This window comes from Mus pahari, chromosome 16 (genome assembly GCF_900095145.1).
Source record: "Mus pahari chromosome 16, PAHARI_EIJ_v1.1, whole genome shotgun sequence".
In the NCBI taxonomy this organism is placed as follows: Eukaryota; Metazoa; Chordata; class Mammalia; order Rodentia; family Muridae; genus Mus; species Mus pahari.
In genome coordinates, this window is record NC_034605.1 from 22,170,212 (window position 1) to 22,190,186 (window position 19,975).

Here is a 19,975-nt window from a genome sequence, read left to right on the forward strand (position 1 = left end):
TGACATGCTGTGTGTGGAGAGATAGACATGGAAAAATGCACTGTGCCTCTGTTCATGGAAGGATGCACTTGCTAGTTGTATGCAGTACTCTTGAGCAGACTGAGGTTTGCTCTGGGTTAAAGCTCTTTTTTTTTTTTTTTTTTTTTTTTTTTAAGAATGAATGTTGACATTTCTTTAATTGCTTCTCCACCATTCGAGATTCCTATGTTGTGAATTTTCTGTTTAGTTCTATACCATATTTTTTAATTGGGTTATTTACTTCTTTGGAGGTGACCTTCTTGAGGTCTTTATATACTTTGGATATTAGCACTCTATCGGATGTGGGGTTAGTGAAGATTTTATCCCAATCTGTAGGTTGCTGATTTGTCCTGTTGATTATGTCCTTTGCCTTATAGAAGCTTTTCAGTTTCATGAGGTCCCATTTATCAAATTTTAATTTTATACTATGAACCATTGGAGTTCTGTTTAGGAAATTTCCTCCCTGTGCCAGTGAGTTCCCACTTTCTCTTCTATTAGATTCAGTGTATCTGGTTTTATGTTGAGGTCCTTGATCTACTTGGTCTTGAGCTTTGTGCAAGGTGACAAATAAGAATCTATTTTCATTTTTCTACATACAGACTGCCAGTTAGACCAGCACCACTTATTGAAAATGCTTTCTTTTTTCCTTTGTATATTTTGGTTTCTTTGTCAAAGATCAAGTGTTCATCAGGGTGTGGTTTTATTTCTGAGTCTTCAATTCTATTCAACTGATCAACCTGTCTGTCTCTGTAATAATACCAAGCAGTTTTTATCACTATTGCTCTGTAGTACAGCTTGAGGTCAGGGATGGTGATTCCCCAAGAAGTTCTTTTATTGTCGAAGTCCTTAGTGATCAGGTAAAGGCAAATCAAGATTCCACCTTACACAAATCAGGATGTCTAAGATCAAAGCTCAGGTGACAGCAGATATTGGTGAGGATGTGGAGAAAGAGGAACACTCCTCCATTGCTGGTGGGACTGCAAACTGGTAAAACCACTCTGGAAATCAATCTAGAGGTCCCTCAGAAAATTGGAAATTGATCTACCTGAAGACCGAGCTATACCACTCTTGGGCATATACCCAGAAGATGCCCCACCATTTCACAGGGGCACTTGTTCAACTACATTCATAGCGTCTTTATTTGTAATAGCCAGAAGTTGGAAACAACCCAGATGTCCCACAACAGAAGAATGATACAGAAAATGTTGTTTCTTTACACAGTGGAGTACTATTCAGCTATAAAAAAGGGGGACATCATAAGTTTTGCAGGCAAAGGTATCTAGAAAATATTATCTTTAGTGAGGCAACTCAGACCCAAAAGGTATGGTATGTACTTGCTAATAAGTGTATATTAGCCAAAATACTACAGAATACCCAGGATACAATCTACAGAATTTAGTAGACTGATGGGCCCAAGTCATGATGCCTTAATCCCATTTAGGAGGGGAGGGGACCTCTAGAATGCACTAGAGACCTGGGAGGTGAGAGACTCTCAGAACTCATAGGGAGGGGCACCTTGGATGAAATGCTCAACAGTGGGGAGAGGGAACTTGTAGAATCCACCTCCAGTAGAAAGACAGGGCATCAAGTGGAGGGATGGGGTTGTCATCCCACAGTCAAATACTCTGACCCAGAATTGTTCCTGTCTAAATGAACTGCAGGGACAAAAATGGAGAAAAGACTGAGGGAAAGTCAGTCCAGTGACAGGCTCAACTTGGGATCCATCTCAAGGGGTTGCTCCAAGGCCTGACACTATTACTGATGCTATGGTGTGCTTGCAGATAGGAGCCTAGCATGGCTGTCTACTGAGAGGCCCAACAAGCAGCTGACTGACACAGATGCAGATACTTGCACCCAACGAATCGACTGAAGTTGGGGACCCATGTGGTTGAATTAGGGAACGACTGAAAGAAGTTGAGTAGGGTGACCCCATAGAAAGACCAGCAGTCTCAACTAATCCAGACCTCTGAGATCTCTCAGACACTGAGCCATCAATCAGGCAGCGTACACTCGCTGGTCTGAGGTCCCTGACACATATACGGCAGAGGATTGCCTGCTCTGGCCTCAGTGAGAGAAGAAGCACTTAACCCTGGAGAGACTTGAGGCCCCAGGGAGTGAGGATGCCTGATATAGGGCTTTGTAGAAGGCTCATGGAAGCTGTAGTTACTTAGGAATCAGGAAAAGCTATTGTGTGATGCTGACAGTGGTCACTGAGTTTTGACTTTATTAGAAAACCCCTGTATGAATATTTTAGTAAATAAATAACAGGCTATGTAGAAATTTGAAATGCACTTATTATATGTAATTTGTAGAAAATGTATTAAAACTGAGATATTCTTAAATTTAAAATTATTTAAAATTAGGGATTATAAAATTAATGTAATATAAACTATACTTAATGAAATATTAATCATAAACTATAAAGGAAATGTTGGTCTGGTTAGGCATTAGGGAACAAAGAAATTGGTGAAACAAACTAAAACAAGCAAAAATGAATTTATATGCTGACTTCCCAGTTTTACTTTTTTATCGTTGTTGTTTTTTTAATAGATGTTGGCTGGGAAAGAAAAAAAGGGTATAAAGTAAGTAAACCAGATGAAAAGAAATAGAAGATTCTGGAAAGTAACATTTTCTCTATGTTGCAAGTCTGTGAAAGAAAGCCTGTGAACATTGTGACTCTCTGAATTCATAGCTGTTTGGTTTATGTTTTTGAAATGTTACCATTTTCATTTCAAAAAAGTATACCTTAATTCATGAAGCTGATAATTCATGTCATGTCAGTTTTACAAAGAGCAAAGACACCTGATCATTAATATGTTTTCCTAAAGTGGTACATGCCATTTTTTGTTTGTTTTTAATAGAGTCCTGTGAAGATAAACCAGATTAGCTTGGATGACAGTGGAGAACACATGGGAGTGTGTTCAGAGGATGGCAAGGTATGTGGGAGTGGTCATGTGGCGGGTACTTGTGTTCAGAGGATGGTAAGGTATGTGGGAGTGGTCATGTGGCGGGTACTTGTGTTCAGAGGATGGTAAGGTATGTGGGAGTGGTCATGTGGCGGGTGCTTGTGTTCAGAGGATGGCAAGGTATGTGGGAGTGGTCATGTGTCGGGTGCTTGGGCAGTGAGTGCTTTGTCCTCACAAGTGATTGGATGTTCTCTGCTTACTTTACACCTGTGTGCAGAGAGCCATGATTATTCTTTTTCAGTATTGGACTTGGTTTTGATTGCTCATAATTAAAATAAAATATATTTTGCCCAAATGTGCCTTAGGAAAAGTAATTACAAGAATGTCAATAATCTAACTAGTATTAAGCTGATTAACAGCTGTGGCAGGGTGACATGTTCCCCTTAATCATTACTGCTATGCCACTTTGACTTCGGTGACTAGTCTGCAGTTCCTTCAAGACAGTAGTTTAATGCTTTTCTCCCATAAATCCACAAAATTGGATTTTGTGGGCATGATTTCTGTGGGCTTGTGGTTTTCATTTTAACACACAAGTTATGAATGTTACTCTTGAATTATAGAATCTTTTGATAAGCAATCATAGTTTATCAGAAGAACAAAGTGTCGTACAATGGCCACATTAAATAAATGTAAAATCAATATATGTACAGTTTTCTAAAAACCTGGCACCTACTTCCTGAACCAAAGACATACATCATTTTTGCAGTGTACAGCTAACAACTATCAGTGCTTCTTGCTGATGGTATGCTGTGACATTTAGTGGCTGTAATGATTGATTTTCTACTTGCAAGAATATCTTCTTTGTTTTTAAGTCGATGGAAGTCTTTTCTAATGTTGGCGTGCAGTGATAAAATCCTGATGCAGAGTATTCAAGCCACTTCTCTAAAATAACTGTTTAAGAAGAGAATTCATTAAAAATCATCATATAAGTTTATGCATTTCTTAGTGAATAGAGTTTTCTTAATTTAATTTTATACAGTTTAAGTTCTCTGAATCCAATGGGCCATTAAAGTGAGTAAATTAAAAACAATATACTCAGTGCAAAAGGGATTATACCCATTTCTATAGTTAGATAGATGCTGACACCCATTAATCTGTTAACAAGAGCAACACAAAAGCTTCAACTCACTCCAAAAGTCTTTTGAAACACAATTAGAATGCTGCTACTTTTACCTGTAAAATTTTGAGATGAACACGTGTGTGTGTGTGTGTGTGTGTGTGTGTGTGTGAGAGAGAGAGAGAGAGAGAGAGAGAGAGAGAGAGAGAGAGAGAGAGAGAGAGAGAGAGAGAGAGAGAGAGAGAGAGAGAGAGAGAGAGAGAGAGAGAGGAGGATAATTGTGTGGAATTTGAAAAGAATCATCTATGCTCAAACATCTTTGTGCATATTAACTTTGTAAAGAAAGTTAATCTTAGTTTTCTTTACTCAAAGGCCAATCATTACTTTTGTACTTATAGCAGATAGCAGCTTCCTTAAACTAACTGCAGAGGTAAGAGAATTCAGTTTTCTAATTGGAAACATTAGTTAGGGATTCCAGTCCTATGACTGTTCAAGAGTTATTAGTGGTGTGTCAACGTGGAACCTTTTACTTCCTCCATCTGCTGCGCCGAGTGGCGGCCTGAGAGTTCCCATTGCCCTTTAGCAAATGCTGTGCTTTCCTGGCTTAGAAAAGTGTCTTTCTGCCTTGTTTTTATAATTCTATGATGTATTTTAAAGTGTTTTTTCATACCTTTTATTAGCATTAATAGAACTGTATAGAAATCTCCCAGTACCTCTATTTATGTTAGTCAGCCCTGACTAGAAGTCAGTGTTGTGAAAATTGAGAGGCTGTATAAAATGCTGTATAAAGTGATTAGTTATCACAAGAATAGAAGGTCCTCTTCAAGGTCAACTCCATCTTTGAGTGGCTATTATGGCTTTTGCTTTCATTGGCTTATTAAGACTCATATTCAGACAGTTATATATATTTCACTGCTAATCTGTGATACTTGCATTGGTTTTTAAAGTCATCATTCTGACAGCTGAGGTTTCCTCAAGTTCTTTCTCATGACTTCCCAGTGCTCAGCTTGTGAGGTAGGAGGTGTACAGAGTGGTTTTGTTGGTAGATTCATTTTGGCACCATGAATTTGTAGACAACTTTCAGGATATGGTTTATTTTCTCATCTGTGAAAGATGTCTTCATACAGAGTATACAAACAAATTCTGAGTTGATAGGTTCCCTCCCAGATTTTAGAGAGAGTGCCGGCTTTATTCTGACACTTTGTAGCATACCTGCTGTAAGCCTACTTTTGCTTTTTAGGAAACCTTTAAAACTAACTCTTGTCCTTCATAACTTTGAGTCTAGTAATAATAAAACCAGAAGTAATAAAGATGACCTTTTTAATTTGTTTGCTGTGTTACATCTAGTTCTTATGTGTTGTCATTAATTTCATCGGGAACATACTAACTCCTTTTGATCCACATATTAAAGTATTGTTTCATTTCAGGAAAGTTTGCTTCGGTTATAATTTTGATTATTACTTTAGTTCTATTTGTTTTTATTTCTTCCAAGAAAGTCAATAATATGAGGCTAGAGGCAATGTTGACTTAGAGGCAGAGTGTAGCTGTGTTCCAGGTTCCTGGTCCACACCCCACTTGCTGCCTTAATGGTGGTGTATTTCCTAGTCTCGCTGGTATCTTCTCTGTCTTGGATGGATTGTGTGCACAAAGGGAAGCCCACAGGAAACGTGAATCCTGGCTCTGGCGTATATTAGTTATCTTTTATTTCCAGACTTTCCTTTCTACTCCATTGTAGTGCGAACTCTTCCCCGCTTCCATTATTCTACCTGAACTTTCATTTAGGTAGCAGGATAAATGGATGTTCACTATTTTAAAAATGAATAACTTCTAAGAAAAATTGGATGTATCGACTCACTCCTGGCATACTTGTTTTACCATCACATTGGTCCTGTGCTTCTGTTACTCTGAGGAGGGCAAGCAACTTCTTTACTTGTTTAATTGGCTTTTCTTCCAGCATTATTTTTTTCCTTTAGATGTGGATGCATTTGCCATTTCACAGTTTTAGTTTTTCTTTGGGTATCAGGCAGTATGGTCTAGGGATTCCGTTTTGAATTACACTGCTGTGTTTTTGTGTGTTGTTAAGTGAGCTTGTTTTCTCCCGTCTGAGCCTCAGTTTGTCTTCTCTGTGAGTTGTGATAATCATACCTAGTCGTGACTACTATGGGGACTCAGTGAATTAGCTTCAGCCACTTGGGATAGTCCCCGGTAGAGAACACCCATGTGGTAGCTGTAACTGTCCTTTTGATTGCAGTTACCATCACTCTCCACATCACCCTGCTGTAGCTTCAGAGATGTGTTTCCTCTTGTTGAAGTTTCCAAATAACCTTTGGGTTTCCTTTGGTTCCTGTGCTATTAAGACATGTTTAAATGCGTTTTTGTTTTTTTGTTTTGTTTTGTTTTGTTTTTCTCCCTTTGAGTCTTTGGAACGGTGTTCTACAAATTTTAAGACATCAAGTATATTTCTGGTTTTTTGTTTGTTTTGTTTTTGTTTTAATTTATCCTAGCTAGAAACATGTTAGCAAATATTCAGAACCTGGTGGCAAACCCTTGAAGAACCTGCCTTAACATTTTTGAAGTTGTAGTAATTACTTTCTGTTTCTGTGATAAACTGTGACCAAAACTAACTTGGACAGAAAAGCATTTGTTTGGCTGTGTCCGAGTCCATCATTGAGGGAACTCAGGTCAGGAACCTTGAGGTAAGAATTGAAGGAGAGACCATGGAGAACCCTGCTTACTGGCTTGCTTCCCAGCTTGTTCCTCATGGCTTTCTCAGCTTGTTTACTTGTACATCCCAGGTCCACCTAGCCAGGGCCAACACTGTCTACAATGTGCTATAGACCATCTCACATTAATAATCAGTCCCCTGAATTCCCTACCGACATGCCCACGGGCCACTGATAATTTCTAAGAAAGTTAGAATGATGGAGGCAGCTCCTCACTTGAGGTTTCTCTTTCTAGGTGACTCCTGTTCATGTCAAGTTGACTGTATCAAGCCAGCATGGAGGTAGTATAGAATCACTTTCTTATATCCAAAGAAAGGCCCTCAGATGAACTTGATGTTTGACTGAGGAATTTGGTGATGCGCTTCTCTTTTTACCACTTTTAGTCCCAGATGTTCTGCATTGGCAATCAGGATGCACAGCAGTAATCTCTCCCTTTCCTCCCCAAGACAGATGAAGTGCCAGCCCACACGAGTGCCCTTGGCCTGCCTCCTGGCCTGTTTTTGTCTGGAAGCTGGGAGGGTGGTGCAGTGCTTTGGCTGCCTTAGTCATAACTTCTGGGTATGTGACGGGCTACTGCCTGGTGGTAGAGTTGACAAATTGGTAGAATTCCATGCTAAAGTTAATCCCATGCCTTCTCATCTCATTCATAAGGGTAGATAAGGCATGTCTGTATCTCTGTGAAACTCATGTGGGTCTCTGGGTGTTTAGTTCATGGAAACTTGCAAGACTTTTCAGGAGAATGGCTGTAAGCCACTTGTTGGAAATTCTTATTTATTAATCATCCATTCATATTCATTCTCATTTTTCTCTCTGTGTCTTACTCTTTGTTTCTTTGCCTCCCTCTCTCACCCCCACCCCCAACCTCAACACACATACACTAGAAGTTTTTGTGGCAGGTTGTTAGAACTGCTATGGCGAATATCATTTTCAAAGAACACTCTCTGTGGTGACCTTTAATTTTATGATCTTCATCTCAGCCTTGATCTTTATAGAAGTCAATACTCTAGGCTATCATTGACTGGATTCCCTTTATAGATTAGTATAATCTTCAGTGACCAGTAACCAGATAAGTAAAGAATATGGAGAAGAGAAGTGGAACTGCTGTGTTAAATTCAGTAGTGTAACTTGTGAGTGCACAGCTTAGGACATGATATCACTGAAGTGAAGCATTGTCCATAGTTTTCCAGAAGACTGTAGTACTGTCATTGACACCGTTGAGATGTCACTTATGAGGGCATGGGATTTCCCCTGTCTTTCTGTGTGCTCAGCTAAGCTTACTGTTAATGATCATGCACCCTGGGTGGGGGTGGTATCATCTTGTTTTTAAGAAAGGGTCTCATTTGTAGCACAAGCTGGCCTGGAACTTGAGATTCTCCTGCCTCAGCCTTCCAAGTACTAGCATTACAGGTGTGTGGCCAGCTTTACCTGAGGCCTCAGCTTGCCCCTCCCTCAGTGGTGTCTCTTTCAGGGTTCTTAACATAAGAAGGCACTTTACTTCTGAGGCTTGTTGGGACAGCCCTGAAAACCAGTGCCTGTTTCCTAGGAGCTTGTTTGGTTTTGTCCCCTTGTGTTTGTCACTTCTGGGCTTCAGTCAGTAAGTAGGCTTCCGTAAGCATACAGTGCTGGTCTTCAGGAGATCATCCATGACTCACCCAACTTCTAAATGGTACTTATCTCTATTCTTATGAATACCCTGTTTCCTTTATTTCTCCTCCCATGAAAGCTCTCTTAATTCAGGCACAGACTTTGTCCTCCACAGTTCGACAACCAGCTTTCCAATGTTGTTATACTATTTTGCTCTTTTGGGCATTCATGTGAAAACATACTTGCCTTATTTGCAGATTTTCTATTGTCTTGCGTGATGTCATCCTACAGGAGCTTTGGTACACTTGGATTCTGGTCACGTCGCTTGATTTTAATGATCATAGGCAGATCTTTAGGTTATCAGCAGAATCCTGTCTTGAACAAGCACATTGGTGTGGACTCTAACATCCTTAGCAGCAGGATAGAGCAAGATCTTCAACCCACATTGGGCATTATCTGTGGTGACCATTACAGATATCACTTCAACCCACCAGAAAGAGATGTAGTTTGTCTAAGGCGAGCTGACTGTTAATCCTCAGGGATCTAACTGCTTATCATTAGAGGTGAGGCCTGATACAGGGTTAGAGTTGTTAATGAGTTGTAGTAGTGTCTGACCCCAGACTGTGTTGTAAAGGTTTGTGCTGGGAAGAAAGTAGATGGAGCTGGGAGCTAGTTAGTTGAGCAGGCATTAACACTGAGCACATCACTAAGGGCCTGTGCTGATTTCCTCCATTACCAGTCAGTGATACAGGGCCTGCTTTACTGTGTGGAAACTTGCTCATCTCCATCAATCTTCCCATCGTCCAGTAAAGGCCTGACTGAGTGCAGTGTTTGCTGAGTGCAGTGCTTGACTGTTCTGATTCAGAAACATCAGTTTCAGGAATTTATAAAAAGGAAGAGATTTCATACCCTCCCAGCAGTGAGAGCCACAGTAACTGTGGCATGTGCTTGCCATGCCTGGGGTCCATTTTGAAAGAATTCCACATTATGTCATGCTCAAATAGTTCTCAGACAGTTAGCAGAAAGAACAGCAAAGATTTGCTTATTTGAGTCAAGGTCTGTGGATGTCGTCACAGACTGGACTCAAATTAACAATTCTATTTCATCTGCTTGTTGGATTATAAGCATAAGTGTGTTCACCATACCTGGCTGAAAGGTTTTATTTTTCTAATGGGTGAATTTGTGTATTGAGAGAATTCTCTGCTTAAAGCTTGGGTGAATGAATCATTCATTCACAACTTATGAACATTAAAGCAAGAAGAACATTGAGTTCACATAGTTTTTTTTTTTAAGTACAAAAATGAGTTTGTTATTTAAAATATTACACAGAAGTCTCATTAGTCTGCGTTGATGTAACAAAAATGCTATTAGACTGGGCAGTTTTTAACAATGAAACATTATTTCTGACAACTCTGAGCATATGAAGATTCTGGGTTCAGTGTTTGGGGAGGAATGTCCTCCCTGCTCCCAGAGGACACTGCCACAGTCCTCACTGGTTTGAAGGATGCATTTGTCTCCTTAGTGTCTGAAAGCAGGAAGACAAATGTACCTATTTAGCTTCTTTTATTCCCTGTATAATGGTACTAGTGTACCATTCTTGAGGGAACATCCTGCAGAAGGCTGTCTCCCATAATACCATTACTTTGGACATTGGATTTCAACAGGGAAATCTGAAGGATACAAACTTCCAGACCATGAGCATATGCACATGACCTCAGGGTAAATTTCTACATAAGTAAAAAAGTTCTATTAGAGACCAGAAAGAGAGCAAGCCCATCGCAAGTGCTGGAGTAGTCAGTAAGGGTCCTAACACCACCTCCAGTTGTTTCTGTGATAACTCTTACACTTCCCATGCTCTCCTGGTAAGACTAGGAATTAACTAGAACCGTTCTGTTGGGGCTAGAGAGTTGGCTTAGTGGTTAAGAATTATCGCTCTTGCAGAGGATTGGGTTCACTGCCTAGTGCCCACATTTCTGCCTCCCAGCCATCTGTAACTCCAGCTCCCAGCTGACCTGATGACCTGTCTTCTGACTTTTTCCAGCATCAAGCAGCCATGTGATGCATGTACATGCATTCAGCCAAAACACTCATATAAACATTTTTTAAAAATCTTAACTAAATGAAACAAATCTATTAAATATTTTTGTCCATTAGTATGAACATAATTCTAGCCTGTGAGTTAATATTCCCACCCCTTGTTATATAGGCCTCACACATGTGTGTAAGTTAATCAGGGGATTAGGAAAAGATGTCTGCAGAAGCACTGGTCATCAAAGTTCTGATCTGGTGCCAAAGCAACTGGTTGTCAGTGGAAGGAGAACATGAATTGTGACACAGTCACACATTGCCAACTTTACAGCAGCAACAGAGAGCCAACTGATGCAGCCTATAAAAGGCTCCCAGGGACACTGCTGAGAAGGGCAGCAGTGGCCTAGCATGTGCTTCCATTTGTGTGAGACTTAAATGGCAGGGTGGCTTGTGATAGGCGGTGGTAGGATTTAGGATATCGTTCGTTGAGAGGTACAGTAGAGGAGCTCCTTGGGTGGGATGCTGGATATCGTTCACTGCGAGAGCTCCTTGGACTTTGTTTCTTTTTGTTTTCCTTCTTTCCTTCCTCCTTTGCTCCCTCTCTCTCCTTCCAGCCTCTGTTTCTTTCTCTCTCTCTCTCTCTCTCTCTCTCTCTCTCTCTCTCTCTCTCTCTCTTCTCCTTCCCTCCCCCCCTCTCTTTTCTTGCTTTTTCAGTCTTTCTTGGCTTTTTCCTAGGCTGCACTTAATCCTGGTCCTGCCTCTGTGTAAGAGAATCACACTGACAGCTTAAATTCTCCTTCATCTGGGTGAGAGTTGAAGAGTCAGGTTTATGTCACAAATTGTGACAAGCTAAGAATATCCTTCGTATTTTTTTATGTTCTACACATTAGACCTAATTACATTTTTGTTGTGTTTCTGCTGTGACTGATTGAAAAGCTGGGGAAATATAACTGAATAAAATGGCTTAAGATAGCTTGAAAGTAAACACTGATAAGGGGCAATTGTAATCTTTCATTTACCACAGAATAGATTCAGTGTAAGACTGGAATGGGTCCCATTTAGGTTATTCTCTGGCCACATCAATGTGTATGTGTGTGTACATTCATGTATGTGAATGCATGTGTATATATGTGTGTTCGTGTTTGTATGTGTGTGTGCATGTGTGTGTGTCTGTAAAGCTTATATGTCTGACTCAGGGTAGTTCCTTTCTGTATAAGGGAGGAAAACAGTTCTGTTAGCCTATGAGAAGTTCATAAAAGAATGTTAGCAACTTGCCCACATTTTGTTTCTGAAAGTTAGTATCTGCTTAATAAATCTGCAGGAAGTAAAGGGAACAAAGCCTTTTTATTTTCATTTTAAATATTAAAATGTAATTACACTATTTTCCACATTCCTCCTTTCATCTTCTCCATATCCCCTGCCTATGTGCCTAATTCTTTAAGATGCTTGTAAAGGCTTCATTGACACAGAGCTCTACGCTGATGGGATAGTTTGCACTGGGTACTTCACAGGGCTCCTGGGAACTTAAGGCTCCTTGGAATGGCTCACAGTTCTTTTGCTTTCTTTCCTTTTCTTTGCTGACTCAGCCCTCTCTGTCATGGTCACGATGAACTGATATTCTCTGTTTACTTCTCAGCTACAGGTCTTTGGACTGTATTCTGGAGAAGAATTTCACGAGACTTTCGACTGTCCCATTAAAGTAAGTATTTAGCAAGCTTTCCCTCATGAAAGAGTTTTCTCCTCTAGATGAGGATGACACTGCTCATTCTGTCACACGGGTGTCTCTTAAGTCCTTGGTGTGCTGCTGCCACTGGATGTCGAGAGTGAGACCAGATGCAGAGATTGTGATTTTGGTCTTATTCTGTACTCTGAGAGTTTTTATTTGAGTGGACTAAATCTCTCTCTCTCTCTCTCTCTCTCTCTCTCTCTCTCTCTCTCTCTCACACACACACACACACACACACACACACACACACACACACACAATTCCCATGCTGACTAAGATGACAGGGTCAAAACCAATCTTAATAAACAGTAAATTCTGAGGTAAAAGAAATCATGATTAGCTGATTTTTGTTGTGGTGTGTTTTGTTTTGGAATGGTAACTTTATAGATTGAGTAATATCTGACTGAGCTTTGATACAGAGGCAGGTATAGATATGAACTGGCCTTCCATGTGGGAGAGCATGGGAGATACGGAGAAGCCAGAAAGTTCCAACTGTGTCCAGTAAGTGGCAGAATGTCTTGCTTAGATGTGCATGGAGACTAAAGAGGCAATGAAAGGCCGACTAGCATAGGCAGGGTATTTAGACTAAGGAACTTAGCTTCCATCTCGTGGGTCAGTGACTGTGCAGTAGAGATGGCAGGTCTGTGGGTAGGACACAGAGATGAGCTAGAGATATCTGTCGTGCTAGAGTATCTGCTGTACTCTCAAAGGAGGTGGTTTTCTTCACGTGTTTATTCAAATATTGATTGAACAGCAGTAAAGGATAGATAAGATCTGACACGTGTTTTAGAAAGCTGACTTTGCCAGAGAGGAAGGGGATTTAGACAGGAGACTCTCTGGGAGAGAGACAATTTAGAAGGCTGATGTAGTGTACTGAACAAAGCACTAAGGAGCTTAGGAAAGGGAGCAAGCTTGAGTGTTCAAGATGGGGAAATGGATTGAGACAGTTTTCAAGAGGTAGACGTAGCCTTAGTGACAGTGGGCTGGATGACATTAAAGATGAGGGTACAGAGAGTAAATCCCGTGTTCTGCCGTAGGAAATCTCCCCAATTGTATTAGGTAATAATTTGAGTGAAGGCATTGGGAAGTTGTTCAGAAATTTTGAGAGCTGGGCTGCATCTGGTGGTTTTACAGAAAGTTTAGGATTAAGCGTTGGCCTACCTGGTGGAGATTGTCCCTTAAAACACAGTTGGTAATTTGAGGTGAGTTAAGAAGAAACCATTTTTAAGAATATTGGCCACTTCACAGCTACAGGGTGAAAAGAGAAGATTGATGTTGATATTCTGTAGCTCTCGAAGGACTGCAGTGAAAATAAAAATAGCCACTAGCCTGAGAGGTAGTTCTTAGGAATCCTGGGAAAAATGCAGGTTGGCGACTGGAGTATCAAGAAGAGAGTGTTTCCAGAGAGAGATGGCGGTGCTGTTAAAGGCAGCCTGCAGGCAGAGCAGTGTCCAGTGTTTCAACTCAGCATCTGTGAGCTTCCTGATAGCCTTAGTGAGGGCAGCAGCCCCACTGAGTCCCAGAAGATGGAGTCACTAGCACCAGGAAAGATTCTTCTTTCAAGACATTTGCTCAAAATAATGATGTCACCAAAATAATGATGTCACCTGGCTGATACAAAGAAGGCCAGTGTGCAGATGTAATGTCCATAGACTATGTTTTGGTTATTGGAAGAATGGGTAGAGAGTGAAGATCAAAGGAAATAGTACTTGGCAGAGCAGCACTGAGCAGTGAGGTTGGCAGCATAGGGAGGGAGGGTCTGAGTACTTCCCATGAGTGAGACAGGCACTGGGAGGGAGGCTCAGCCAACTGATGCAGGCTCAGAGAAGCAGCTAGGGCACCAGTGTTCCTGACTTATCTTTATAAATCTATGTGGGATGGGGATGAGGTGTTTTAAGGAGAGATGTTCATTATATGTTGTGAGAGAGTTTGCAAGGCTCTTAGAGATTGTAAGAATTCGTAGGGATATAATGTGTGTTTCTGTGTTGGTAATTAGGATGGGTTAGGGCAGAGCTGAAAAGAACATTGTACTAACAATGTATCACAAAAATGATAGAATGTCTATTAAATTGTCCTGACAATGGTAGTGTAGAGAAATTATTAACCTGTCCAGTTGGAGGAAGGAAATATATTAGTTAATTATAGAAATGTAAAATATATTCAACTGAATGTTTGGGAAGTTTCTGATTTCATGGATAGTTGGGGATGAAGAGGTAAGAAGGGAGAAGCTCCTATACAAAGAGCTGGGCCTCAAGGGAGCTCAGCTGATTAGAGCTCTTGATTTTGCTGCTTTTCCTTCCTCACCCACATTATGTTCATGGTGGTAGGTGACATAAAGCCACCAGCAGGAGCAGTGTGGAGCAGCCCTGGAGAGACCTGCTTATGGTTGGGTTCTCTTGTGTACTTAGTTACAAATGGTTGAGACATGGCACACTTCCTTGGTCCCTGCATGACTTTAGGAGGGGAGTCTGCTCAGCGAGCCCCACTTAGCCAGAACTGAAAAGGCCTTCATTCTTGTGCAGCTTTGGTTTTGCTTCAGAGAAGACACTTTATCACACAGGAGCATCTTCATCAGTCACAGAGTCTTACCTGAACTCACTATCCTGCCAAGATCCGGTTTTTAGATCATGCTGCCCATAATAGACAAGAGACTGTTACACATTTTCACCTGTGACTTTTAAACCTGGCTTGGGTACTTTTTCTTTTGTAGATCATTGCTGTGCACCCACAGTTCGTGAGATCCAGTTGTAAGCAGTTTGTAACTGGCGGGAAAAAGGTAATGCTGTGTGTCTCTCCCAGAATGTGTGACCGTGACAAATGATGAAGTAATGAAACTGAGACTTTGATCGCTAGGGTACTTGCAGCCTGAGTTAGCCACCTCCTTTGAAGTAGGGGACAGCTGACATGTGAAAAGAATGGCCTTTCCACAAAAAGGAGGCAGCATTTAAATGCAACAAAAAGGCATTATATTAGGGATTGCTGCTCTTGCTTGGGACAAACCTCCTGAAGGCTGAGGTAGAGAGAGGAGAGTTACTGCTGCTCTTCAGTGGCATGTTCATGTCACCCTGTAGGATTTCAGTGCTACTCAAAACAGGAAGTGAAACATCCTCAACATCTTTCTGTTTATAGAAATAAGAAATCCTGAAATTAAAGAATCATGGTGATTGTTTCTCAGTTGTTTTCTATTTTATTAGCCAGAGTCTTAAAATACCATTTTAAAAACAAACCCTATCACATACTAGAAATGGCAGTATTACTTTGTATATAGCCATTAAGAAAGAGGTAGTCTGAGTTATGTAGGTACTGATGCAGCGATGAGTTGACGGCTTTGAGGCCCACTTTCCAAAGCATCCAGATAGTCTATGGTGTGAGTTACCTGTGCTCGCCTGCTCTAGTATGACATGGAGTGAGGTGACAGGACAGAGAACTGCACATCCCTCTTCGTTCTCAAGGCCATGTGGCAGACCCAGAAACCCATTCTTTGGTACAGAGTGGAGGTCACAAGAATTCTGGTTTCTTCTAAGCAGTTCCCCTTCCTTCTCCTGTCCTGTAGCCCAATATCACCTTTTGGTTGTAGTCTCATAATGCTTGTGTTGTTAGTAATGGGAATCATAGGCTTAATTTGACTGTCCTTGCCTTAGACAAATTAACTACCTTCGTTGTGATTGTCAAATTTGAGAAATAACTTTAAAACCCCTCTTAGTTCATTATTATTAAACAGATTTTGGTGAGGAGATGTTGTTTGCATAAAATCACTGAGCTTTGATTGTGACCTGTGCTTTCTTCTAGAATTCAGTGACGATGAAGATATAATGATCTGTAGCCCTTTTAAACATTACTTAAGACAGGTTGCTTTCACTAATAGTTGGATATAAAGAGTAGCTCAGAGATGGTGCTGGATGGGAGTCTAGGCAGTACTCAACAGCAGCTTGTGTTGCAGCGCAGGTTCTGCTCTGGAAACATTCTTGAGCTCTCTTTAGGGGCCATTATAAATTCTCCTACATGTTAGGAGCTTCATGAAACATGTTTGTGTCCTTTATACAGTATTGATTTGTTTCCTTGTAGTCATTGAGTATATTATGTAAATTTATACTTCATAAATAGTAAAATGTTACATTGTTTTTATAAACTGATGACATATTTAGTTAAATGGTATTTTCAAAATTTATTAGTTTGGCGTAGTTGTAGAACTCTCCAGAACATCTCTGTCTTCTGTGCACACAGTGTATACTTTTAAAGATTGTCTGTGCTACATGGTTTTTGCATTATTGTATTTTGTTGAAATAGTTGCATTTAATTGACGATATAGTCTTATATTTTACTTACTTTTGATACAGGGTTCTTAGAATTAAGTATGTAGACTAAATTGGCCTTGAACTTACATGGAGCAGCTGTCTGACTCTAACTCTCAAGTGCTATGATTAAAGGCATGTAACACCATGTCGGGGTTATTAACTATATCTTGCTTTAAAAAATATTTTTTGTGTATGGGTGCTTTGTTTGAATGTTATTTATATGCACCACTCTCATATCTGGGCTAAGAAATACATCTTCCTTTTAAAAAAATATTTTATGTATATAGGTATTTTGCCTACATGTTTATCTTTGTCTGACATGCTTGCCTAGTGCCTTCAGAACCTAGAAGAAGGCATCTGTCCCCTTGGAAAAAAAAGAGTTACAAACTGTATAAACCACCATGTGAGTGTTGAGATTCAAACTTGTATCCTCTGGAAGAATAACCAGTATTCCTAACCATTGAGCCATCTCTTCAGTACCTTTTTTTTTTCTTTAAGTAAGAAAAGACATTTATAGCTGATATTAAGTAGTAATTATTTTTTAATTTATTGTTGATTCCCAATTCCCATTCATCTCCCCATCCTTTTGTATCTGTCCTCTACCCTTACAACCTACCACTCAAAAGAAAATAATAAAGCAAAAAATATATACAACAACAACAACAACACATACACAGACATACACACACACACACACACACACACACACACACACACACTCATCATGGAAGCTGTAGTGTGTCCAACAGTATACCCTTTTGTCCACATAGCTTTACGTACAATGTTCATTGCAGTGAGTCATTGGCCTGGTTTGAGGCCTCTGGCTTCTCTTACACTATCTATACTGGATCCTCACCAGGACTCCCTGCATCAGGGAGATCCAGCAGATATGGATCTGCAGGACCGGTCCCTTCATGTGCTCCATATTGGGATGGATGAACTCAAAGCCTGGATGGATCTGGGCCTGGGTGATAACTGAGCTAGTCAGCCTGCCCGTCTCCCATACCCACACCTTACCAGTGAGAACTCTGCAGCACTGCTCTGGCTAGCTCACCCAAACACTGCAGGCCAGCAAGGGGCAAAGCCAGCACTCCAAAGCTTATGCCCTTGGGTCTGGCTTCCCAATGCTCTCTACACTAGGGCCAGCTCTATTGTACTGACCAGGCAGGGTAGAGAGCACAATGTCCTGAGTCCTACAACAGTGAGGGCAGGACCAATTCTTCTGCCGTAGGTGGCTAGGGGTGAGGAAGTTGGGGTGGGAAATTACTTTTTTTAGACATACATGTGCTTGTGTCTAGGTAAAGGCAAGTGCCCATAGAGGTCAGATGTCTTGATAGATACCCTGGAACTGGAGCTACGTGATATGGGTGCCTTAAACCAAACTCATCCTCTGAAAGCGCAGTTTGCGCTTTTAACTCCTAAGTCTTTTCAGCCCCCTTCATATAACTTTCCTTCTGACACATTCCTATGTATCTATCTACCTGTCTTGCTTTGTATTTCTTCACAATGCCTTTTCAACAGCTGGCATGGGTCAGCTTTCCCATTCTTCCTCCCTCATGTCACCACACAAGGCCAGCGTAGCTCTCTGCACTTGGGGCAGCTCATTGGCACTCCCTGCCACCAGGACCAGCTATTCTGTGCTACCCTGTGCAGTAGCCTGCAAGGAGTTGGGCAAGCTTTCCAGAGTGCCATGCTAGTAAGGGGTGGGGCCAGCTTTCCAGAGTGCCATGCCAGTAAGGGGGGGGGGGCAGCTCTACAGAGCCCTTGAGCATCAACATGGTCTCAGGCAGCAGGCTACACCAGGGATGTCCCCATGACCTTTGGTGGTAATATGAGCCACAGACATTGACATAGATCCCTGCTGCTGCATAGCCACAGACCCAGATATGTCTCAGATATGGGCCAGGGCTTCACCATTGCCTCAGGTGGCAGGGCAGGCTGCTTATAGGAGGCTGTTCCTTTCTACCCTCGTATTTCCATTTCTCCTCTCTTTATGATGCACAAACCATTCTGCTTCTCTTGCTCTCCCATTTCTCTACCCCATATATGCACATCATAGTGGCTCTGCTGTGGGCTGGCCATGCATTGATGGACCTCTGGTGTCTTCTGCCTGCCTGTACCACATGGCAGCAGCAGGCCTCTGAAATAGTGACTATTGTGAGCAGCTAATTTCTTCTGGTATATGTTGGCCAACTTTTAAGAGTTATTAATTGAGTTACAAAAGTTTATAAACATTGAAAAATGAGGAAAGCAAAGACTGCATTGGTCCAAAGGCAATTCTTATTGCTTTAACTGGAGTGTTAAACTAGCTCCATAAATTCACACAACAATCTGAAGAGTCTAGCATTTAGTAATTATTGATAACCTTATAATAATCATATGTCATAGGCACCAAGAGCCTACTGAATAGAGTAGAAAGCAGATGATGTAGAAGAAAAGAAAAAAGGCAAATACTGTGTAACTGAAAGGTTAGAATCAGAAATAACTTGAAATTTCAAATACCTAGAGAAGAACTGCCCAGATGGAGGTATGATGTGTGACAGAGGTGTTTTACCATGAGAACACTGATCTATTCTGTAGTCCTTTTCATTATGAGCCAACTTCCATAAACAGGGTTGAAGTGCCCCATAGGCTGGGAACAAGGAAAGCAGGCAGGAAAGCAAAGGCCTGCTATTAAGACATGTGGGCTATTCATAAGAATACCGAGATACTGTTTAAATCTGTTTTAAAGATTGCTTTGTTTGTTTGTTTACTTATTTTATATACGGGCATTTTGTCTGCACACCAGAAGAGAGTATCAGGTCCAATATAATTGCAGTTAAAAGACTTCAAGCCACCATGTGGATATTAGGAATTGAACTCAGGACCTCTGGAAGAACAGCCAATTTTCTTAACAGCTGAGCCATCTTCCCAGCCCCCAGTTGTTTAAAGCCCCCAGTTGTCTTAGTTGCTGTGAAGAGACACATATCATGACCAAGGTTAGGGCTGGTGTATAGTTTAGAGGTTCAGTCCATTATCATCATGATGGAAGCATGGCAGCATGCAGGTAGACATGGTGCTGGAGGGACTTGAGTTCTACATCTGGGTCAGCAGGCAGCAGGAATAGAATGGCTTGAGCTTCTGAGACCTCAAAGCCCACTCCCTAGTTATGGAGCTCCAGCAAAGGGATACCGGTGCGAGGACACCTCCTAGCAGTGCCACCCCCTGGACCTGTGGGGGCCGTTTCAACTCAAACCACAGCTATTAAAGTTAATTTCGTAAAATGTCCCAAAACAACTAAAATTTTCATTTCAGAGTTGTGCCACATAAATATAGGAGTGTGCAGGAAATTCCAGAGACTACCATAGCCCTGTCTCATCAGCCTGCCTTTCAGGGTTCTAGCTCCGTAGTTTGGGGAGACCGTAGCTTCTCCATAGTGGACTGGGAATGGTAGGCCAGAGTGCTTTTTTTTTCTTTTTATGTTTAGAAAAAAAAAAAATTTCTTTTGATTCCCAAGAAAACTTAGTAGAAAACTTAGTATAGCTAAATCAGTGGACTCTACTGCTTGACACTCAAGCATAAAAAGCATATTTAAAATT

The 19,975-nt window shown here is 41.1% G+C and overlaps 1 protein-coding gene across 1 annotated transcript in view; it reads left to right on the forward strand.

Annotated features, from left to right (window-relative positions):
- Vps41 (VPS41 subunit of HOPS complex) overlaps positions 1-19,975 on the forward strand; it is a 159,081-nt gene that overhangs the window by 62,515 nt on the left and 76,591 nt on the right. Inside the window, exons 5-7 of the mRNA XM_021215183.2 lie at positions 2,880-2,954; positions 12,013-12,075; positions 14,813-14,878. Of these exons, the coding sequence (XP_021070842.1) occupies positions 2,880-2,954; positions 12,013-12,075; positions 14,813-14,878 (204 nt within the window). The remainder of the gene's footprint in view (positions 1-2,879; positions 2,955-12,012; positions 12,076-14,812; positions 14,879-19,975) is intronic.